Here is a 25,182-nt window from a genome sequence, read left to right as displayed (position 1 = left end):
TTATATCGTTATGATTCGTTGTAAACTCGACCGTTTATATTAAGGTCATACGTATCGGCCGATAGCAACCATATAAGTCCATTCACTAATATGATTACCTAAGCTAATTATATCGTTGTGATTCGTAGTAAACTCGACCGCTTATATAATAGCCGTTTATATTAAGGTCATACGTATCGGCCGATAGCAACCATATAAGTACATTCACTAATATGATTACCTAAGGTAATTATATCATTATGATTCATAGTAAACTCGACCGTTTATATAATAGCCGTTTATATTAAGGTCATACGTATCGGCCGATAGCAACCATATAAGTCCATTCACTAATATGATTACCTAAGCTAATTATATCGTTGTGATTCGTAGTAAACTCAACCGTTTATATAATAGCCGTTTATATTAAGGTCATACGTATCGGCCGATAGCAACCATATAAGTCCATTCACTAATATGATTACCTAAGCTAATTATATCGTTGTGATTCGTAGTAAACTATGATGACCCAAAGGGTCATCACCTGTTTTCTTATTCATTCTGTACTTCCGAGGCCTTGAAAACCTCATTCTGTGTGAAAAATGCTAAATTTTGATATTAATATGAATATATTTTACTTCGGTCAAAATTTTGGGTAAACGGACCCGGACCCGTGATTTGACGATCCCGGAAGGTCCGTAGAAAAATATGGGACTCGGGCGTATGCCTGGAATCGAATTCCGAGGTTCCAAGCCCGAGAAATGAATTTCTGAGTAAAATTATTTTTTGGAATTACTAAGGAAATTGGAAATGAATTTTTGTTTAAAAGACTGTGGTATCGGGCCTGTATTATGGTTTCGGTGCCCCGTACAAGTCTAATATATGGTTTAAGCGCTTTCTGTGAAGTTTGGTTGAAATTGGACGTCGTTTGACGTGTTTTGGACTTAAAATGAAAAATTGATGTTTTATGAAAATTTGGAAGAAATCATGGGTTTTGAGGCTTGATCCGTTGTTTTTGATGTTATTTTGGCAATTTGATCGTACGAGTAAGTCCGTAGGATGTTTTTGAGGTTGTGTATATATTTGGTTTGGAGCCCCGAGGGCTCGGGTGAGTATTGGATAGGCTACGGAGTGCATTTTTGGTCTTGGAAAATTGCTGGTGTGATCTGACCTGCAGGCTTCACAGCCTGGCTCTCAAATGCGAGCTCGCAAATGCGAAAAACCCTTCGCAAATGCGAAGGTGCCCATATTGCACAGGGATCGCAAATGCGATCATAGCATCGCAAATGCGAAAGCTGGGACTTTCGCAAATGCGACACTTTTCTCCGCAAATGCGAAGTCCCCAAATATGCCATGGTTCGCAAATGCGAACTTTTATTCGTATTTCCCACATCTGCAACCTGCATATTTTATACTTAGTCGAATTTTAGACCATTTTTCACCCCACTTTCAAAACACAACTCCTTGGGCGATTTTTCAAGAACAAGCTTCATCCTAAATCATTTGTAAGTTGGTTTTTACTCATTTCTTTCAATCATTAACATCATTTAACATGTTTTCAACTTAAAATCAATGATTTTCATGGGTGAAATTGAGGGTTTTGGGTAGAACCTAGGTTTTCTATAAATTGGGGATTTGGACCTCAATTTGAGGTCCGATCTTGAAACAAATTGAATATTTGACTTCGTGGGGGAATGGGTAACCGGGTTTTGGTTCAAACCTCGGGTTTTGACCAAGTGGGCCCGGGGCAATTTTGGAATTTTTGGGAAAAACTTTGGGAAATTCATTTTTATACATTCAAATTGATTCATTTAGTGTTTATTAATGTAATTAAATAATTTGTGGCTAGATTCGAGCGGGTTGGAGGTGGAATTTCGAGGTAAAGCCATAGTTGAGGCTTGAGTTGAGTTCAAGGCATCGAGGTAAGTGTTTGGTTTAACCCTAGCTTGAGGGAATAGGAGTTGAGTCTTATTTGTAACTTGCTAATTGTCGAGTACGGTGTATAGGCATGGTGACGAGTATCTATACATTGGTGTCTAGCATGACCGTGAGTCCTTATTTGCGAATAGTTTGGTTGTTGTTATGCCTTCCATGCTTAAATGATGACTTGTATATGTTGTAAAGACCTTGTGAAAAGAAATTGTGATCTTGAAACTTCGTGGAGCATTGGCTCGGGTTGAAATACAGATTGTGAAGGTATATGAGATAAGTAATTCTTTGGAGCATTTGCTCAAGTGATAATGTGAACTATGAGATGAAAGTGAAAGAATGAAAAGAGTTAATGATTTATTTCCTTGACGGGACGTTGTTGGTTATTGATATTGTACCCTTGCCGGGTTTTTAATTGTTGTTTGTGTTCCCTTGCTGGGATTTTCGTTATTGTTTATTAATTCCCTTGCCCTTGTTTGTGATTGTTGATTGGGTGAGGAAGAGTGTTAAAGCACGAAGGGTGATGCCATGCACTGTTTATTCATGGTAAGGAAAGAGTGTAAAGCACGAAGGGTGATGCCGTGCATTGTTGCTTATTATGAGAAAGAGTGTTAAAGCACGAAGGGTGATGTCGCGCCGCACGATGTACCATTCCGTGCCGATTCTATTGATATATGTGAGGAATGAGAGTAAAAGCACGAAGGGTGATGCCGTGCACTGGTTGAATTCTATTTCATTACCTATTATTGAGTTGTGATATATTCCTTATTACAGGACGACTCTTATTTGGAAATTGTAATACTCCCCACAGCATGCTTCCCCTCCCATATTGTTTAACTGTTTTGTATTTCGATTTTGCCGTATATATATATATATATATATATATATATATATATATATATATGAAATTGCACAGGTTTATGTGGTAGTCTGGTCTAGCCTCGTCACTACTTCGCCGGGGTTAGGCTAGACACTTACCAGCACATGGGGTCGGTTGTGCTGATGCTACACTCTGTGCATTTTTTTGCACAGGTCCAGGTTTCGAGCAGCAGCAGCAGCATTAGCACGGGAGCAGGCTTTCGGTATCGTGAGACCCGAGGTAGCCTTGCAGGCGTCTGCAGGCCCGACGTCTCTCTCTTATTCTCTCTTTTAAACTGTTGCCTCTTTGTATTCGAGACAAACAGCTTATGTGTTCTTTCAGACCCTTGTATTTAGATATTCTTAGCAGTTCGTGAGTATTGTGACACCAGTCTTGGGTAGAGGCTTACATTGACTACTCCGTGTTTTATTCAGTTTCTATAATTAAGACTTCCGCTATTATTTAATTTCGTTATTTTATATTGTTGCTATAAATTGATAAAAAGGTTTGTTCATTAATGGAAAGGTAATTAAATTGGCTTGCCTAGCTACTACGAGTAGGCGTCATCACGACTACCGAGGGTGGGAAATCCAGGTCGTGACAAGTTGGTATCAGAGCACTAGGTTACATAGGTCTCACAACTCATGGACAAACTTGGTAGAGTCTGAGGGATCGGTACGGAGACGTATGTATTTATCCCCCAGAGGCTACAGAGTTAGGAAAAGTTTCACATTTGTTCTTTCTAGTCGTGCGGTTCTGTTTCTCAATGCTAATAGGATTTCGACTCTATTCTTTCGCAGATGGCGAGAACACGCGCTTCTTCATCTACCGATCAGCAGTCCGAGCCCCAGGCAGCTCCCGCTAGGGGCAGAGGACGAGGCCGTGCTAGAGGCCGAGGTAGGGGCAGAGCTCAGCCCCAAGCAGCAGCACCGGCGGCGGAGCCTCAGGTTGACTTTGAAGAGGAGGTTCCGGCCCCAGCCGCAGCAGTTCTGATGGGCCCAGATCAGGTCCCAGAGGGGTTTATTGCAACCCCAGTTCTTCAGGACGCTTTGGTCCGGTTGGTGGGCCTCATGGAGAGTATCACCCGAGCAGGATTGCTTCCTGTAGCACCAGCCACTTCTCAGGCTGGAGGAGGAGCCCAAACTCCTGCTACACGTACTCCGGAGCAGGTAGCTCCTCAGGGTTAGATTCCAGCTGCTCAGCCAGCTACGGCAGTTCCATCGAGGGTAGTTGCACAGGCAGGCGATGGAGCGGCTATGTCCACAGATGCTTTGTGGAGGCTGGACAGGTTCACCAAGCTCTTCACTGCTACATTCAGCGGCGCTTCTTCTGAGGACCCCCCGGATTTCTTATATAGCTGTCACGAGGTTCCTCGGAACATGGGCATTGTAGAGTCCAATGGAGTTAATTTTGCTGCCTTTCGTCTATCGGGATCCGCCAAGACTTGGTGGAGGGATTTCTGTTTAGCCAGACCAGCAGGGTCGCCGTCTTTGACTTGGGATCAATTTTCAGAGTTATTTCTGGAGAAGTTTCTCCCCGTTACTCAGAGGGATTCTTATCGGAGGTAGTTTGAGTGCCTCCAGCAGGGGTCCAAGATGGTTACTCAGTATGAGACCAGGTTTATCGATCTAGCTCGCCATGCTCTTTTCATACTCCCCACTGAGAGGGAGAGGGTGAGGAGATTTATTGATGGTTTGATCCAGCCTATTCGTCTTCAGATGGCCAGAGAGGCGGGGAGTGATATTACTTTTTAGGAGGCGACCAATGTGGCCCAGAGGATCGATATGGTTTTGCTATAGGGGGTGGTCATAGAGCAGACAAGAGACCCCATCACTCAAGCCGATTCAGTGGTGCCTCATCTGGAGGCAGGGATTCTTATGAGAGGGGTCAGCCTTCCAGGCCTTTCTAGTTAGCCCTCCAGGTTTCTTAGGGTGCCCCAGGTGATCGTGGTTTCTGTGGGCATTATTCGGATCAGCAGTCATTCAGTGCATCGCCAGCTCCAATCAGCGCACCGCCACTTCAGAGTTTCCGTGGAGGCCATTCAGGTCGACAGGAACAGTAGACTCAGCAGCCGACGGCTTCTTACGCTTGTGGTGACACGGGTCATATTGCCAGATTTTGTCCTCGAGCACCGAGCAGTTCTTCGCACCAGGGTTCTCGTGCTATGGTTCAGGCACTAGGTGCTCCACAGCCATCCCAGCCAGCTAGAGGCAAGGGTAGAGGTACTAGAGGTGGAGGTAGAGGTCATAAAAGTAGAGCTCAGACCGCCAGGGGTGGAGGTCAGCTAGCAGCAGATCGACCTAGGGATACGGTTTAGGGTGATGGGTCCTAGCCCCATTGTTATGCTCTTCAGGCCAGGCCCGAGGCTAAGGCTTCAGATGCACTCATCACAGGTACGGTTCTGGTTTGTGATCGAGATGCTTCGGTACTATTTGATCCAGGGTCTACGTATTCTTATGTTCATCTTATTTCGCACCATGCTTGGTCATGCCTAGTGATGCATTGGGTGTTCCTGTATATGTGTCTATGCCAGTGGGGGACTCTATCATAGTCGACCGAGTCCATCGTTCGTGTGTTGTAGTGATTGGGGGTCTTGAGACCCGTGTAGACTTGTTGCTCTTACATATGGTTGACTTTGATATCATTCTAGGTATGGACTGGTTATCACCCAATCACACTATCTTGGACTGCCATGCCAAGACTGTGACCTTAGCCTTGCCGGACATGCCTCGTTTAGAGTAGAGAGGCACTCCAGGTTATTCTACCCGCAGCGTCATTTCGTACGTGAAGGCTCGATGTATGGTCGAGAAGGGGTGTCTAGCCTATTTGTCCTATGTTCGTGATTCCAGTGCTAAGGTTCCTCATATAGATTCTATGCCTATTTTCCAGGAGTTTCCAAATGTTTTCCTTTCAGACCTGCCGGGTATGCCACCTGACAGGGACATTGATTTCTGTATTGATTTGGCTCCGGGCACCCAGCCCATTTCTATCCCGCCATATCGTATGGCCCCGCCGGAGTTGAAAAAGTTAAAGGACCAGTTGCAGGATTTGCTGGAGAAGGGTTTCATTAGACCCAGTGTGTCTCCTTGGGGTGCGCCGGTGTTATTTGTCAAGAAGAAGGATGGGTCAATGAGAATGTGTATTGATTACCGGCAATTGAACAAGGTAACGATTAAGAATAAGTATCCACTGCCGAGGATTGATGATTTGTTTGACCAGCTTCAGGGTGCCAAGGTATTCTCCAAGATCGACTTGCGGTCTGGCTACCATCAGTTGAGGATTAGGGCATCCGATGTCCCTAAGACAGCTTTCCGTACTCGGTATGGGCATTATGAGTTCTTGGTCATGTCATTTGGGTTGACTAATACCCCAGCGGCGTTTATGGAGTTGATGAACCGAGCGTTCAGGCCATATTTGGACATGTTCGTGATAGTCTTTATTGCTAATATTTTGGTGTACTCCCGCAGCCAGGAGGAGCACGAGCAACACCTTAGAGTGGTTCTTCAGACTCTAAGGGATAGTCAGTTATATGCCAAGTTCTCCAAGTGTGAGTTCTGGCTAAGTTCAGTTGCATTTCTGGGTCACGTTGTATCAGCAGAGGGTACTCAGGTGGACCCGAAGAAGATTGAGGCAGTCAAGAACTGGCCTAGACCCACATCAGCTACAGAGATTCGGAGTTTCTTGGGGTTGGCGGGCTACTATCGTCGGTTCGTAGAGGGGTTTTCATCTATTGCAGCCCCGATGACCAGGCTGACCCAGAAGGGTGCCCAGTTCAGATGGTCGGACGAGTGTGAGGCAAGCTTTCAGAAGCTCAAGACAGCTTTGACTACGGCACCGGTGTTGGTTTTGCCCACAGGTTCAGGGCCCTATACCGTTTATTGTGATGCTTCCCGCGTTGGGCTTGGAGCAGTGTTGATGCAGGACGGCAGGTCATTGCCTATGCTTCGAGACATTTGAAGATTCATGAGAAGAACTATCCAGTGCATGATCTAGAGTTGGCAGCCATAGTTCACGCCTTGAAGATTTGGAGGCACTATTTGTATGGCATGGCATGTGAGGTGTTCACTGACCACAATAGTCTTCAGTACTTGTTCAAGCAAAAGGATTTGAATTTGAGGCAGAAGAGGTGGTTGGAGTTGTTGAAAGACTATGATGTCACCATTTTATATCATCCGGGGAAGGCTAATGTGGTGGCCGATGCTTTGAGTAGGAAGTCAGCCAGTATGGGCAGTCTTGCTTATATTCCGGTCAGTCAGAGTTCACTTGCTTTGGATGTTCAGGCTTTGGCCAATCGATTTGTGAGGCTGGATATTTCTGAGCCTAGCCGAGTATTAGCTTGCACGGTCGCTCGCTCTTCATTATTGGAGCGTATCCGTGATCGGCAGTTTGATGACCCCCATTTGTGTGTCCTTAGAGACACGGTGCACCGAGCAGGTGCCAAGCAGGTTACCTTGGATGCGGATGGAGTTTTGAGATTGCAGGGGCGAGTTTGTGTGCCCAATGTGGATGGGCTTCGAGAGTTGATCTTAGAGGAGGCCCATAGTTCCCGGTACTCTATTCATCCGGGCGCCGCGAAGATGTACAAGGATTTGCGGCAGCATTATTGGTGGCGTAGAATGAAGACGGATATTGTTGCATATGTGGCTCAATGTTTGAATTGCCAGCAGGTTAAGTATGAGCATCAGAGGCCTGGTGGTTTATTTCAGAGGATTGAGCTTCCCGAGTGGAAGTGGGAGAGGATCACTATGGACTTTGTTACCGGACTTCCGTTGACTCGGAAGAAGTTCGATGCAGTTTGGGTCATTATGGATAGGCTGACCAAGTCAGCACATTTCATTCCTGTGGTAGTCTCCTATTCATCCGAGAGATTAGCTGAGATTTATATCCAGGAGATTGTTCGCCTTCATGGTGTGCCGGGATCTATCATTTCGGATCGGGGTGCGCAGTTTACCTCGCGCTTCTGGAGAGCAGTTCAGCGAGAGTTGGGTACACGTGTCGAGTTGAGCACAGCATTCCATCCCCAGACGGACGGTCAGTCCGAGCGGACTATTCAGATTTTGGAGGATATGCTCCAGGTTTGTGTTATTGACTTTGGAGGTTCATGGGATCAGTTCTTGCCTTTAGCAGAATTTGCCTACAACAACAGCTACCAGTCGAGTATCCAGACGGCCCCTTATGAAGCCTTGTATGGTAGGCGGTGTCGGTCTCCGATTGGATGGTTTGAGCCGGGAGAGGCTCGGTTGATAGGTACGGATTTGGTTCAGGAGGCCTTGGATAAGGTCAGGATCATTCAGGATAGGCTTCGTTCAGCTCAGTCCAGGCAAAAGAGCTATGCAGATCGTAAGGTTTGAGATGTAACTTTCATGGTTGGTGAGCGGGTATTACTCCGAGTGTCGCCTATGAAGGGCGTGATGAGGTTTGGTAAGAAGGGCAAGCTTAGCCCTAGGTACATTGGTCCGTTTGAGATTCTTGATCGAGTGGGAGAGGTGGCTTATAGACTTGCATTGCCGCCTAGCTTATCAGTCGTGCATCCAGTTTTTTATGTATCCATGCTTCGGAGGTATCACAGCGATCCAGCCCACGTGTTAGACTTCAGCACTGTCTAGTTGGACAAGGATTTGTCCTATGAGGAGGAGCCGGTAGCTATTCTAGACCGGCAGGTTCGTCAGTTGAGATCCAAGAGTTTTCCTTTTGTTCGTGTTCAGTGGAGAGGTCAGCCTCCTGAGGCATCGACCTGGGAGTCCGAGTCTGATATGCAGAGCCATTATCCTCATCTTTTTCCCGACTCAGGTACTTCTTTCTTTTGTCCGTTCGAGGACGAACGGTTGTTTTAGAGGTGGAGAATGTGACGAGCGAAAGGGTCATCACCTGTTTTCTTATTCATTCCGTGCACAGTCCGGGCGCGTAGCCAGAAAGCTTAAATATGAATTTTGGGTGAAAAATGCTAAATTTTGATATTAATATGAATATATTTTACTTCGGTCAACATTTTGGGTAAACGGACCCGGACCCGTGATTTGACGGTCCCGGAAGGTCCGTAGAAAAATATGGGACTCGGGCGTATGCCCGGAATCAAATTCCGAGGTTCCAAGCCCGAGAAATGAATTTCTGAGTAAAAGTGTTTTTCTGAAATTACTAAGGAAATTGGAAATAAATTTTTGATTAAAAGACTGTGGTATCGGGCCCGTATTTTAGTTCTGGCGCCCGATACAAGTCTTATATATGGTTTAAGCGCTTTCTGTGAAGTTTGGTTGAAATTGGACGTTGTTTGACGTGTTTCGGACTTAAAATGGAAAATTGATGTTTTATGAAAATTTGGAAGAAATCATGGGTTTTGAGGCTTGATTCATTGTTTTTGATGTTATTTTGGCGATTGATCGCACGAGTAAGTCCGTAGGATGTTTTTGAGGTTGTGTGTATATTTGGTTTGGAGCCCCGAGGGCTCGGGTGAGTTTTGGATAGGCCACGGAGTGCATTTTTGGTCTTGGAAAATTGTTGGTGTGATATGACCTGCAGGCTTCGCATTTGCGAAGCCTGGCTCGCAAATGCGAGCTCGCAAATGCGAAAAACCCTTCGCAAATGCGAAGGTGCCCACATTGCACAGGGATCGCAAATGCGAAAGCTGGGACTTTCGCAAATGCGACACTTTTGTCCGCAAATGCGAAGTCCCCAAATATGCCATGGTTCGCAAATGCGAACTTTTGTTCGCAATTCCCAAAGTAGCAGGTCGGGGTTCACAATTGCGAACCCCAGTTCGCATTTCCCACATCTGCAACCTGCATATTTTATACTTAGTCGAATTTTAGACCACTTTTCACCCCACTTTCAAAACACAACTCCTTGGGCGATTTTTCAAGAACAAGCTTCATCCTAAATCATTTGTAAGTTGGTTTTTACTCATTTCTTTTAATCATTAACATCATTTAACATGTTTTCAACTTAAAATCAATGATTTTCATGGGTGAAATTGAGGGTTTTGGGTAGAACCTAGGTTTTCTATAAATTGGGGATTTGGACCTCAATTTGAGGTCCGGTCTTGAAACAAATTGCATATTTGACTTCGTGGGGGAATGGGTAGCCGGGTTTTGGTTCAAACCTCGGGTTTTGACCACGTGGGCCCGGGGCGATTTTGGAATTTTTGGGAAAAACATTGGGAAATTCATTGTTATGCATTTAAATTGATTCATTTAGTGTTTATTAATGTAATTAAGTAATTTATGGCTAGATTCGAGCGGGTTGGAGGTGGAATTTCGAGGTAGAGCCATAGTTGAGGCTTGAATTGAATTGAAGGCTTTGAGGTAAGTGTTTGGTTTAACCCTAGCTCGAGGGAATAGGAGTTGAGTCTTATTTGTAACTTGCTAATTGTTGAGTACGATGTATAGGCATGGTGACGAGTATCTATACATTGGTGTCTAGCATGACCGTGAGTCCTTGTTTGCGAATAGTTTGGTTGTTGTTATGCCTTCCATGCTTAAATGATGACTTCTTTATGTTGTAAAGACCTTGTGAAAGAAATTGTGATCTTGAAACTTCGTGGAGCACTGGCTCGGGTTGAAATACAGATTTGTGAAGGTACACGAGATAAGTAATTCTTTGGAGCATTGGCTCAAGTGATAATGTGACGTATGAGATGAAAGTGAAAGAAAGAAAAGAGTTAATGATTTATTCCCTTGGCGGGACGTTGTTGGTTATGATATTGTACCCTTGCCGGGTTTTTAATTGTTGTTTGTATTCCCTTGCCGGGATTTTCGTTATCGTTTACTTATTCCCTTGCCCTTGTTTGTGATTGTTGATTGGGTGAGGAAGAGTGATAAAAGCATGAAGGGTGATGCCGTGCACTGTTGTTTATGGTAAGGAAAGAGTGTAAAGCANAAATAGATACTCTAAACATGAATGCTAACAAATGGATTGAAGAAGAATTCTATCCATGGTTTCGGATGAAGGTGCCCAAATCGTACATTAATCGTGATTTTCTGGTAATTTTATTTTCTTAAATTTTCATGATTTGATAACTGTTGATTATCCCAACTAGCAATGAACCCTGAACCCTATCTTTACATTGTGTTCTTGCAGTTTATTCCAAAGAGTATATGTGGCTATCTTCCTCCTATTTCGGTTAAAACAATGCTTCGATGTAATGGGAAGGAGTGGGCTCTGACTCTCACAAGTGGTGGTCGGAGAAGACTCATCAATGGGTGGAAACAATTTGTTGTCGACAATAATCTGAAGAAAGGGAATGTCCTTCTCTTTGAACTAGTTGAGGCTACTTCAGGGTCTGTGATCTTCTCTGTTGAAGAGCTAGGACTAACTAATGCTTAGCTTGATAATTTCTTCTCTTTAGTTATATGTAATGACTTCAAATAGATCATAGTAATGGATTAATATGATTGTTCTTTATAATATTGCTTATCTTTTTTCCATTTATTATTTTTATATTTATTTATCTTAAGGAGACTACTGGTTTAAAAATAGCCAATTAAAATTGAAAAGTCATTTAACAACATATTTAGTGCAGAAGTCCCCCAATTCTTTTCTACCATTTTACAACCAAGAACAAGACTAGGAAGATTTTTTTTTCTTTTTGCCAAAAAAGTTTAAAACTCGACATTAATTCGCTCATATAGAAGTGGAAAAATCAACACGGAAAATCAAAACCTAAACCTAAACCTAACCCTAAACCAAAAGAGAACCTAAACCTAAACCTAAACCTGTCCAAGGATCAAATAATCGTTACATGGATTACTCAAGTCTTCTAAGATAAGACTATGACATAAAACTAGGGGTGTTCATGGTTCGGTTTGGATCGGTTTTTCCCTAAAGAGAAACCAAACCAAGTAAGTCGGTTTTTCAAATATTAGAACCAAACCAAACCAATTAAGTCGGTTTTTTCGATTCGGTTTATGTCGGTTTTTCGATTTTTTCAGTTATTTGTCGGTTTTTTCTTAAATATAAGACATACACTATCAAATACATATTCCGGCGACCACATTTCCAATGTAACACTATCAAATCAATTGCCCTTTGAAAAATCTATTATTTACCAAGATATATTGATGATAATTGAATCAAATAGTGATGGATAATTTAAAGACTCAATTAGAAATATATATTTTTAACATGAAATGGATTCTTACACTAAACAAAAGAAAACTACCAATCAAACTAGAATGTAAAGGTAAAGAACTATATTAAAAGTGCAAACTATTAACATTTACCATAAATTTTTTGAAACTTTGTATAACAATATACATATATATAGGTGTAATAATAAATTTGAAATAGCTACTCTATAGTCGGTTTGATTCGGTTTTTTTCTGATTAAAACCAAAACCAAACCAAATTTGATCGGTTTTTAAAATTCAAAACCAAAACCAAACCAAACCAAAAAGTATCGATTTTTTTTGTCGGTTTGGTTTGGTTTTCGGTTTGGTTCGGTTTTCGGATTTTTATGAACACCCCTACATAAAACCTATGAAGTGCACTGCCACTATATGGCAGAAGTTTTTTTTTCCAAAAAAAAAAAATTCAAAATCTGTATAGGCGGATGGATAAAATTAAAGACAAGCTTCTATAATTAATTGTAGTCATGGAGAAGTGCAATGGATGCATGGAGGAGTGGAAGGGTCTGCTTGGATGTGTAATGTCTGCATGGAGGAGCGGATATTTCTATTGGGAAGTGCAATGGTTGCATAGGGTCTCTACAAAGAGACTTTAATTCCTATTGGGAAGTGGAATAGCTATTATAATTGAGAGATTATAATCCTCCCTATATATTTTGAGTGAAATATGCTAGATCTACATAAAACAATCAAACTGAAAATACTACTACATCTAAGCATAACGATAGATAGGACTCCGACCAAGAAAGCTATTGAACAACCGCTCCATGGCTCACCGGTTAGTCATAATATTTTGTACCAGGATCTTAAGCGTGACTATAGCAAGCTGAAGTGTGAGATTAATGAATTGATTGAGAGGGTGGTTCGTGATTCAAGCATTGATTACCTAAAAATTGTGATGTTGGAGGAGCATCCCCTAACTTCACTCTATACTATGCTTGACGATATGCCCACACTATCCATCCATAGTGGAACTAAGAGCAATTCTATCATTGTTATCAGTAGTGATACAGAATCAGTCTCCAAGACCTCAAAGTCTATTTCAGTGAACTAGAATATTGAGTAGTCCATGGATGAAGTTTTATCTCATGTTGTCTTTTTGATTATGTTGATGTTTTTCTACTAGTCTATGAAGTTGTCTACCCCCTATGGTTTTTATTTTTCTCGTTATGTATTGGTGATGTTATCATGCAATCTAATATTAATGAATGAAATTATTATTATGTTTTGAATTTTTTTATTTTTTATATAGTTTTTTATGAACTTTTTCCAGATTACCTGGGGGTCATGTATTAGCAAAAATAGAGTTTGATGATACAACACAAGGGTATAGAAAACCCTTCAAAAAACAGTGAGGCATAATGATCGTTTGATTCAAGTTAACAAAACAGTCCTATTGTCTACAATATTACAACTGTTCATTTGATGCCTAATGAAATGAAAGTACGTAACATCTGTAAAGATTAATTAAGTCCTGTAAAATTGGTCAATTTATTTTTCAAATTAATATAGCACATTCAACTTATGACACCAACATTGGACAATAGGAAAATGTATTGTCAATAAATATGAAGATAGTTTAGTACTTCAAGATGCAAAATATAGCACATATTGAACTTATGAAGATAGTTGATGAGTACTTGAAGATAGTTGAGTGCTTATGTAGTACAGATTAAAACAAGTTCAAAATGATAACACTTTGGCACTTACAAGGTTCCAACAATATAGACAAATTAAAACATTCAGTTCAGTTCAAAATACTTTTTTTTAAAATTCAAGAGACATATTTTATTCCATTCCAACATGGAGTACAAAAGACAAAGGCTTTGGCATCCTAAATACTCTATTCTACAAAGATTGAATGCTGCAACCAGTAACACATCAAACTAAACAATCAAACTGATAATAACCAAACTAAACAATAATAAAATGCTGAACAAAATACTCTTATCAACAATCAAACTGAATAATTTTTTGAAATCTTCATCCCTACAAACATTCCAGCTAGCAACACAGATGACATAGCACTTGCTCCAACATCACTTTCATCAACACACGAACTTGAAGATTGTTCTTCAATGTAAACATTTTCTTTTTGGAATTCATTGAATGTTGCTACTGCTTCATCATAAGATTTGTAAGACTTGAAGATGCTTCCTTTGAAACCTATAACCATAGGAGCACACTCACATCAAGAGTTGTATAATCCTGGCTTTTTACCACGAAATACCACATACACTTTCGATGCCGATAACCTGTTAGCTTGAGATCCATTTCTAAACTCATTAAAAGCTACTATGGCTTCATCATACGTTTTGAAGGCCTTGAAGATGCTACCCTTGACACCAATAATCATAGGAGCACACCAATGCCAAGAGTTGTACAATCCAGGCCTCTTACCACGAAACACTACATAAACTTTCGAAGCATTATTCCTCTTCCCGTGGTCCATTCCTCAATCTAACCCTAAGAAAGATAAGAGATGAAGAAGGAGAAAACAAAGATAGAAAAATGGGGGCTGGAAAAGCTTTTTAGGTTTGGCCAAATATATTAAGTGTTTAGGGTTAGAAAGTGACCACTTTAATCATAAATCTGTAATTTTTATACGTATTTCCTCTAATTTTTATACGTATTTCCTCTAATATATTATTTGTATATTTTAGTGTATTTCGATTAATTGGTATAGTATATGTATATTTTAGTGTATTTCGTTTAATTAGTATAGTATATGTAAAGGAGCTTTATGGAAAATGATGAAGCATGCATCTTGGGAAGGTAAAACAATTAAATTAGTGTGAGAGAATTGTTGAAAAAATTAAACTAAAACGAAAAATCTGCCAAAGGGTACATATGGAAAACGAAAATGCACAAATATCCATTATGCCCTCAAAAGCCGTACGAAATTACCATTATACCCCCATTTGGGACGTTTGGGCCATTCTTGGTTTGGCCAAATATATTTTCCGTTATAATATTACCAAAACTTCACTATCTAAGGTCAAATTTCATGTCCAAGAACAGGAGCAAAACGAACAAGCATTTCTCCCATTACTACATAGATATATAGGGGAGCTTTACTAAAAAAAAAAATTGTTTTCCTTACCAGCTAATTTATCGCCTCGATATAAGAACTTGGAGACTGTCAAATCCGGTGTTTTCTTGAATTTCTCTTTTAATATTCAAAGCTGAAAACACAAGAGAGTCGAGGCAGTCAGACAGTTCAATAAGTCGTAGCGTTGGAATATCCACAAAGCAAGGAGGATCTCCTTAAAGTAGTAACAATCTCTTAGAACTAGATTATTGTCAAGCATGGGAAAGGATTCGTCTGAAGCATTCCATTCATTCATCATCAGTGCCTTTAATGTCAGGTATTTGAGTGCAGGGAAGTCCACATTTCTGACGTCCCAACAGTACCCTGATGCCCCCAGAGGAAATCCCATATATAATGTGAGACTCTCAAGCTTCCGCAATCTTGTAATGTTTGAAACCATTTCTTCCGTTAAGAAACTGCCACTAAGATGCAAATTCCTAAGATTTGAAGGGAAGACAAAGTAGCTCTCCCATCCAACTGAATCCCAGAATCCCCTATGGTTGAAGGCCAGATGAAGAGATAGAAGCCGAGTATGAACGTCCGGTACGGGAAACAAAGGATAACTAGGCACTTCTTTAATTTTGAGGCTTACTCTTCAAGATTTGGGAACATCCACCAGTACCTTGGATTCATATCATCCACGCGTACAAGGCAACGGCGAAATGACTTCAAGTTCTCGAGCATAGTTGTTGGAACGATTTTGAATAATTGCTCGGTCATTGTATTTCCATTCCAAGGAAAAACTGCTTATATTCACATGCCTTTGTTGGGATCGAAATAACATGGTGCATGGGGAAACTAACAATACAAAGTTTGGTAGACAAAAAATCAGACGACAAAAGAAAGATATACTAAACTAAGCATAATAGTTTACAATAGTTTGGTCAGTTGACCTACATATGATAAAACTAATCTAAAAGAAGAAAAACTATCGAGAGAAAAATCTCCCCTTAAACAAAACTCTTTAATGACTACATTATGGATATTTTTTTTTTTTTGTTTTTTTTCTTGTGAGAAGCCGAGGACCTTAATTTATAGATGTGCAAAACTTGTCTTCCAAGAAAAGGATAAGACATATTAAAGAGATTTAGTCATTGTAGCAGTCTTCTTCCATTCCTTCAAGAAAGAGAGTCCTAATAGATTAGAAATTCAGGTCAAATCCTAACAATCTCCCCTTGGCCTGAATTTTCTTGACAAAATTGATTCACCTTCTTCACATAATCTTCATCACTGCTGCTTGCCATGATAAAAAAACGGTATAGGTTGAAATTTTTGGTATTGGTTAAAAGAAGCCCAAATATGGGTTAAAAGGAGCCCACGTGTTAAGAATAAACATGGGATAAAAGAAGCTCGTGCATTAAAAAGAAGCGTGAGTTAAAACTGGCACTGGAAATCATGCGTTGCAAGTAGGCATGACTTAAAACTGGCATTGGTTAAAAGCGGCCAAAATATGGGTTAGAAAGAGTTTTTAATAAAGATGCGGCAGCAGCGTTTTGAATACAATTGTGATTGTAAATTTATCTCCGCATGTAGCATGTTGAATAAACCTTCATTATCGTCTTGATCCAAACACGCATTGAATCTGTCTTCAACCTCGTTCAACCGTTGACTCTGAACCATTGGCTCTGATACCACTTGTTGGGATCGAAATAACATGGTGCATGCGGAAACTAACAATACAAAGCTTGGTGGACGATAAATCAGACGACAAAAGAAAAATATACTAAACTAAGCATAATAGTTTATAATGGTTTGGTCAATTGAGCTACATATGATAAAACTAATTTAAAAGAAGAAAAACTATCGACAGAAAAATCTCCCCTTAAACAAAACTCTTTAATGACTACATTGTGGATATTCTTTTTTTGTTTTTTTTTTCTTGTGAGAAGCAGAAAACATTAATTTATAGATGTGCAAAACTTGTCTTCCAAGAAAAGGATAAAACATATTAAGGAGATTTAGTCCTTTTAGGAGTCTTCTTCCATTCCTTCAAGAAAGAGAATCCTAATAGATTAGAAAATCAAGGCAAATCCTAACGACCTTAACTTCTTCATTTCCCATAAATAAGTAGCCCTTGGGTGTAAACATGCTACTGAAGAAATTACCTGTAGAGTTTGAAGATCGTGTAGCTGTGATACCCAGCTGAATTCGAATTCATCTTCAACACGAACTGCAAGGTACCTCAAGAGAGTTAGCGATTGTACTGCTTTAGCGCTGGAACTTGTCAACTTCACATCCATCAAATGCAACACCCGAACAAATCTTAATTTAACTAGTAAAGGTAAAGGATTTGATCGTTTCCATGCGTTGATTTCTGGATGAGCAATGAACTCCAAAGACGTTTCCTCGGAGTCTAACATTTTAATCTTATCCGGCCGATATTCAGAATGATCTAGTTGTTCAACCAAATCATCCTGAATATAAACGCATAACCGCGATTCCTTGGAATACAAATGTTGATAGGGATTGTATGGCACTGTAGGCTGCATATACTCTTCTTCTCTAAGTTTTGTCAAGCAAAACTCACGCACTACATCATGAAGTGTGCAGCATTCTACGTCACCATTAATTCTCCTTCTAGAGACCATTACAAGGCTTTTGTTAAGTAGATCATTCGAGCAAATGCTAGATGCTTCCTCCATGTTCTCTTTGTCAACATTCAGTACAAACTCTTCGGCCATCCACAACTTCAGCAAATTAGTCACTGGAATCTCATAGTCTTCTGGAAACAATGCCATGTAGAGAAGGCAATGCTTTAAGTGGTCTTCTAAATGGTCATAACTTGTTTGTATTACCTTCATACCCTGCTCTCCTAAAACTTGACTACTTAAGTCATTTGCAACCTCTAGCCACAAGGATGCCTTCCTTTCCTTTTCCTTAATAATCCCAGCAACCATGACAATGGCAAGAGGCAACCCTTTACAATGTCGGGCAACTTGTAACCCTGCATACAGTAGATCCGGGGGGACAACTCTCTCCTTGAAACACTTTCTTATGCAATAATTCCCAACTCTCTTCGGGTGTCAGAAATCTAAGAGAATAAGGATCACTGCGGTGCTGAAGATGCTTAGCCACTTCTTCAATTCGAGTTGTAACCATTACTCTGCTTCCATTTTCATCATTAGGGAAACATAATCGCAAATCTTCCCATGCCTCAACTTTCCATATATCATCTAATACAATGAGGCATCTCCTACCTATTAGTCTTTTGCGCAACACATCAGCTATGTCAACGTCCTCTTTGATTTCACTCCTATCACGTGTTGCTTGTTTGAAAATCTCAACTAACAGGGTCTTGACATTATATGCTTGTGAAAGAGTACACCATGCTTTAACATCAAAAAATAGAGGGATTGTTGTACGCTTTCCTCGCCAAAGTTGTTTTCCCAATACCGGCCATTCCAAAGATTGAGATAACGTCAAGCTCCTTTGTTCCTCCGGTCAATTTCTGCATTATACTTTGATCATCTTCCTCAAAGCCCACAACTTCCTCGTTAATCGATGAAAAATTACTTTGGGTGGACGGCTCTGCAGGAGCTTGAGTTCTTCTTTTACAAGTCTTAACAATAACTTTCATGTTAGTTGGCTTCGTGTCTTTCACTATTTATGAAACCAAATACCTCTGCCTGCTTCAGTAAAAGCAATGAAAACAAGATTAACAATCATCATAATTTATAGAAAAACCCTAACCAAAAAAACAAAAAACAAAAAATAGTAATACAGTAATAAAGTAATGCCACATGTAAAGTACTATGTGCAAGGTCACCAATATATAATCAAGATGAACAAAAGGTGGAGTAAACCTTCTGCCCCTCAAAAACCTTAGTTTATAAACGTTACACCTTAACCCATTTTGGATGTTTTCTTTCAGTCTTGGGAGGTATTCCAGGTCCCCCTCCTTGGCCCTTGCGTGGAAGTGTTTTTTTTTCTGTTTTTTCTTGCTTTTTTATTTTTTCCTTTAGTTTTAGTTGTATATATATTGCTTATATGGTCATTCAAACATTGGAAATGGTATAGCAAAGTCAATTTTCTTTGTTTTGTAATAGAAAAGTGACATTACTACTTCTATACCACATTAAATACACTTAACCGAAAAATGTATATATTTTCAGTAACAATTTAATGACGTGGCAGTAGAATTACTAGTGGCTATTCTAGAACATTGTCTTAGAGCCTGCAAATAATAAATGCAGTTCTATTTTCAATATGCAATTTTTGGGACACACGGTTCATATTGTCTCAAAGTGTTTTAAAGGAAGTCGACAGAAAATGCAGAGAATATATGTGGGGCAACACTGATGATAAGAGGAAGATAGCACTGGTATCATGGGAAAGTGTATTGTTCAAAAGATGTATGGAGGGTTAAACATAAAAAGTTGCACAAAGTAGAATGTAGCCTCTGTAGGCAAGCTTGTCTAGCAATTGGAAAGGAAGGAAGATATTTTGTGGGTCAAATGGGTTCATGGTATTTATAGGAAGAAATAATCAGGATTTCTGGACTCATGAACCACCACTAGATAGTAGCTGGTATTGGAGGTAACTGCATGCACTTAAAGCTAGTATGGTAGACTGGTACCAAAATGGCTCTTACTGCTTAACAACTAGTGGACAATATTTTGTGACTAGGAGCTACAAGCATTGCTTGTAACACTCCGTAAATTCGGACTAGGTGTGGATGTGTTAAATGAGTATTCATTTAATATTTTAGACATATAAAGTCCTTTCGGGATGAGTACGGGTGGAAATACTTATTTTGGAATCAAGACGGAGAATGATGCGCATTAGATTCGATAAAATCGAATAAGTTTATGGAAGGTCTCTCTTCCAGCAGGATTTAGTGAAAATCTGTTCAGAATTTGGGAACACCCAAAACATAAAAGTTGTATCCCTTTGAAATACCTTTTCAATGATATATTTGTCACGACCCAAAAACCGACCCGGTCGTGATGGTGTCTATCGTGAAACTAGGCCAGCCAACACAATTCCCGAATCAACCATTATTCAATAAAAGTCATTTTTATACCATTTATTAATCAATAATCTTACGATGTAAGTCTAAATGAACAGTGCGGAATAAATACACAAGTCCGATATCGGGGTGTCACTAGTCATGAGCATCTACTACAACTGTCTAACAAAATCAAGACCAATATGGCTGGGAAAATCACAAAAATACATTAAGGAAGAATAAGAAGGGAGAAAAGCAGGGCTGCGATCGCCAGGCAGCTACCTTGCTAAATCCGATGAACCTACCATCGAGCTCAAAAATACCTGAATCTGCACACAAGGTGCAGGGGGTAATGTGAGTACGCCAATTCAGTAAGTAATAAAAGTAAATAAAGTCTGAGTAGTAAGAAATTACTTAATCCACGTCATAGCACCACGACGGGTACAGTAATTTTTCCAAAACAGGATACATATCAAATCATCTCGTTAAACCCCGGTTTCAGTAAAATCCTTTGAAAGATAACTTTCTAACAGTTTCAATAAAGGTTCAATGTAGTTTATAGGAAAAGTGATGAAAAATCGTAATCGGCCCCTCGGGCAAAATAGCCCTTCTGGCAAACCTCTCGGTCATTCATATATATCACATAACATGAAAATCTCAGTGGAAATAACAAAACCAAATCAGTAATTTAACTTCCAAACATCTCGTAAAAATTCCAATTCCAATGAAAGTTGTTCAAAACATTTGTTTAACATTTTCGATAGAGGCTCAGTATAAAGATGAGTGAAAAACCGTAATTTCATAAAACAAGCCGCTAAAGCAAAGCATCACTCGTATACATGTATATATAGCCCCTCGGGCAAGCCTCTTAGTCACTCATGACTCAACTCTTATCAATCAGTGCTCACACTCAGCACTCACGCTCAATAGGTACCATATAATAACCGTTGCGATGTGCAGCCCGATCCATATATCGCTGCGACGTGCAGCCCGATCCATATATATAGTCCACTGCGCTCACTGGGGGTGTGCAGACTCCGGAGGGGCTCCTAATGCCCAAGCGATATATTGCTGCGACGTGCAGCCCGATCCATCCATATATATATATATATATATATATATATATATATATATATATATATATATTGTTGCGGCGTGCAGCCCCATCCATAAATATATAATCTTCACAACCAGGCCCTCGGCCTCTCTCGGCCATCAACCTCACAAGCCACTCGGACTATCAGTAAAACAGGGCATTCAGCCCAAAATATCATCTATAGCATCAAAACTGGGTTAATAAGGTTGAGTTATGAAATCAGTAAAATATAGCATGACTGAGTACAAATATTAAGTCAAAACAGTGAGGAATAGTAGTAAAAAGCCCTTAAGGGTCCAGATAGTTGGCGCGAGGCCCAAATATGGCATTCAGCTCAAAATATAATAATACTTTCCAAAACACAATAGTATCAAATAGTTTTCAATCAAATACGTGACTTAACAGTCGACGGGACGGACCAAGTCACAATCCTCAACGGTGCACAACCCCACGCTCGTCATCTAGCGTGTGTGTGACCTCAAAATAGCACAACGATGTGAAATCCGGGGTTTCATACCCTCAGGACAACATCTACAATCATTACTTACCTCAATTCGGTCCAAACTCTAGCCCGCAATGCCCTTGCCTCTCGACTCGGCCTCCAATTGCTCCAAATCTAACCAAAATCAGATTCATACCATCAAATTATGCTAAGGGAACAAAGCCCACTCGAAAATAACCAAGTTACATCAAAAATCCCGAAATTGGCCAAACCCGACCCTCGGGCCCACGTCTCGAAATTCAATAAAAACCACAAAACTAGAATCCTTATTACCTCACGAGTCTACCCATAACAAATTTATCAAAATCCGACCTCAATTGCCCATTCAAATCCCCAAAAGAATTCTCAAACTTTTATTCCATTTAGCCCCAATTTTCACTCTAATTTCTCAAATTAAATGATGAAATTCAAGACTAAATCATGGAATTAAAGCAAATATGAGCGAAGAATACTTACCCCAATTAATCCACTAAAAATCTCCTCAAATTTCACCTTCTCCCGAGCTCTCTAATGGTTTTTGAGATATTGGACTTAAACCCTCGATTTTTAAATATAATCTGACTGCCCAGATATTCTTTCTACGCGAACACGGAGGTCCTCTCGCGTTCGCGTAGGCTAATCTCGCCTGCCTCCAAAATGCCCTTCGCGAACGCGAAGCTTTACCAACTCACTCCTTCGCGAACGCGTTCTCTGACACGCGAACGTATAGACCAAAGTGACTTGGGGTCCCCAGCGGCCACTACCCTTCGCGAACGCGGCCCTTTGAGCGCGAATGCATAGAACACTTTACTCAACCTCCGCGTTCGCGTACTCCTCCTCGCGAATGCATAGAACAAATTCCTCAGCTTCCCTATTTACTCTTCGCAAACGCGGGACCCCACCGAACGCAATGAACAAGAATTTTCTGCAACAATACCAGAAAATCTGCCAAGTCCAAGGTCCAAAAATTGATCCGTTAACCACCCGAAACACACCCGAGGCCCGGCGAGATATCAACCAAGCATGCCAATATATCTCATATCATCATTCAAACTTGTTCCAACCTTCGGAACCCTCAAAACAACTTCAAAACATCAAATCAACCATGGATTTAAGCCTAAGAACTCCAAAAACTTCCCAAATTCCGATTTCGATCAAAAGTCTATCCAACCTCGCCCGAATGACCTAAAACTTTGCACACGTCATAAATGACACAACGGAACTACTCCAATTTCCAAAATTTCATTTCGACCCCGATATCATAATTTCCACTGCCGACCGGAAAATGCCAAATTTCCAATTTTCGCCAATTCAAGCCTAAATCTAGCACGGACCTCCATAATACACTCTGGACGCGCTCCCTAGTCCAAAATCACCTAACGGAGCTAACCAAATCGTAAAAATACAAATCCAAGATCGAATACTAAAAAAACAAAAACTTGGTCAAACCTTTCAAATTTAAAGCTTCAAACTGAGAACAGTTCTTCCAAATCCATTCCCATTACCCTAAAAATCAAAATCGACGATTTACATAAGTTATAATACATCACACGGGGCTACTCATGCCCGAGAACTGGCGAGCGAAGTGCAAAAGCTCAAAACGACTGGTCGGGTCGTTACATCCTCCCCCACTTAAACATACGTTAGTCCTCGAACGTGCCTAGAGTTGTTCAAAAAACCATCAAATCGCTGCATAATCTTACCATGTACATACCCGGGGGTGATCCCACGTCACCCTATCCCATATAGGTCCGATAACACAACATAACTGAAATTTCACAATCCAACCTAGCTCATAAACCTTAGAACCAAATTTCCACTTCTGAAATAATCTATAAGATCTGAATCTCACATCTATACTCTGAATAAGTCCGAACAAGTTGTAACAAACCATACCTGCAGCCTCAAATGCAATTACATGATATACCACATAGCTCAAACTCTCGTAGCAATAACTTCTAATCACAGCAGTTGCTCAGAACAACCGAATATCGATAATAAATCTCTTATCAAATAAAGCCTCATATCCAACACTTCTGTATACTGCCATTGATGAGTAGGTTCGTGTTATATTATTGGACTTGTTGGCATGTTCAGACGGGATCTCGAGGGGCTCGGGCGTGTTTCAGATTAATTTCAGATCATTTTTCCTTCATGTTTGATTGATGGTGTAATCTAGTTTCTGGTGCCTCATTTGGTCTTCGCGATCGCGAAGAATGTGATACAATCGCGTAGAGGGAGAACAGGAGCTAGGAAGTTTCTTAATCGCGGTCGCGATTAGAGGGACGCGATCGCATACCTTGGAACTGGTCATTGTTCGCGTTCGCATTGTGTAGGGCGCATTCGCATAGGGTAAAGAGAGGGTAGCTGGAATCTGAGTTTCTTCTTCACGTTCGCACAAGTGTCGCCGCGTTCGCGTAGTGTGGGAGCAGTGTGTTCTGCGTTTGCACGGTTAAATCCACGATCGCGTAGTGTTTGGTGAGGCTACTAAGTTGTTCTTCGCGTTAGCGGAGACTTGTTCGCGATCGCATAGAGTAATTTGGGTGGCAGCACATTTTATTCATCGTGAACGTGATGGACTTCCCGTGTTTGCATAAGAGGGATGCCTGGGCAGATTATAAAGTACTGTATTTCAGCGGTTTCAGCTATTTTTGCATTTTTGGAGCTATGAAACTCGGATTGAGGCGATTCTTGAAGCAATGTTCACCATGTGGACTGAGGTAATTGTACTCTACTCACGACTGTATGGTATCACGTCATTCATGACTTTTCACACATATTGACATATGGGCTTAGAGATGTATTTTACACTTGCTATCTGGAAAGAAAATGAAACATCTTATTTATTGTTGAAAGGATTTTTGGGAAAAACTACAGTTTTTAAACTTACTCATATTTTCGACGATTTAGGTAAAGGATTTGGGTTTTCACTGATATACTTGAAAAGCGGAACTATTTTTCGGGAAACTATGAATAAGCTGAGCATTTTATCTCCGAGTTACTTCTTTTATTACTTGATTTACGTTGTTATGAACTGTTGTTGGTTATTGGTGTTGACCCGAACTTTGTTCCAGCTCGTCACTACTTTTAACCTAAGGTTAGGTTTGTTACTTATTGAGTACATGGGGTCGGTTGTACTCATACTACACTTCTGCACCTTGCGTGTAGGTGTTGGCTGCTGATGTTGCTGTGATCGACGGGAGCTGGAATTGAAGACATACCAGTGTTCCGGTTGTAGCTGCCTCTTATTCATGGTAGCCTTAGATTATAAAAATCAGTTTATGTATATTTCGAACAGATGATGTATTTATTTCATACCAGCTTTGTAAATTGTAATCTTAGAAGCTCATGATTTGTACTACCAGTCCTTGGGAAATGTATAAGATTTAGAGATTTTTCTTTACTTATTTGCCTTATTAAATTTCATTAGGATTGGATAGTTGTTGATCGGCTTACCTAGCGAGTTGAGTTAGTTGTCATCACGACTAGTTGGATTTTGGGTCGTGACACAAAGATAAGGGACAATTTTGGTTAAAAACTCTCGATTTTTATGTTACAAAAAATAAAAAAGTGACTTTTGTATTACAAAACTCAAATACCATTTGGTTCAGAAAGAAGCAGGTGCCCAGCTTACAGTCCCTGGAGTTAAAATTGCGCGATTAGCTTTGGCAAATTTGATC

General features: G+C 40.4%; 1 protein-coding gene across 1 annotated transcript; it reads right to left on the bottom strand.

Moving 5' to 3' along the window:
- Window positions 16,926-18,554, bottom strand: LOC109228035 (putative late blight resistance protein homolog R1B-12). The gene is made up of 4 exons (XM_019393218.1): window positions 18,371-18,554; window positions 18,028-18,285; window positions 17,083-17,921; window positions 16,926-16,964 (listed from the first exon to the last, which is right to left on the bottom strand). The coding sequence occupies exons 1-4, from the start codon at window positions 18,552-18,554 to the stop codon at window positions 16,926-16,928; spliced, it is 1,320 nt and encodes a 439-aa protein (XP_019248763.1).

This window comes from Nicotiana attenuata, chromosome 6 (assembly GCF_001879085.1).
Source record: "Nicotiana attenuata strain UT chromosome 6, NIATTr2, whole genome shotgun sequence".
Lineage (NCBI taxonomy): Eukaryota > Viridiplantae > Streptophyta > Magnoliopsida > Solanales > Solanaceae > Nicotiana > Nicotiana attenuata.
The sequence above is the reverse complement of the archived record's forward strand: the minus strand, read 5'-3'. Positions and strand labels throughout refer to the sequence as shown.

Excerpts from the sequence above, each read along its gene's own strand:
- LOC109228035 (XM_019393218.1), bottom strand. The coding sequence starts at position 18,554 with ATGAAAGTTATTGTTAAGACTTGTAAAAGAAGAACTCAAGCTCCTGCA. Across the intron at positions 18,286-18,370 it reads CTCAATCTTTGGAATGGCCG|CATATAATGTCAAGACCCTG; the intron begins GTATTGGGAAAA and ends CTCTTTCACAAG. Across the intron at positions 16,965-17,082 it reads ACGATCTTCAAACTCTACAG|GAATGGAAGAAGACTCCTAA; the intron begins GTAATTTCTTCA and ends TCTTTCTTGAAG.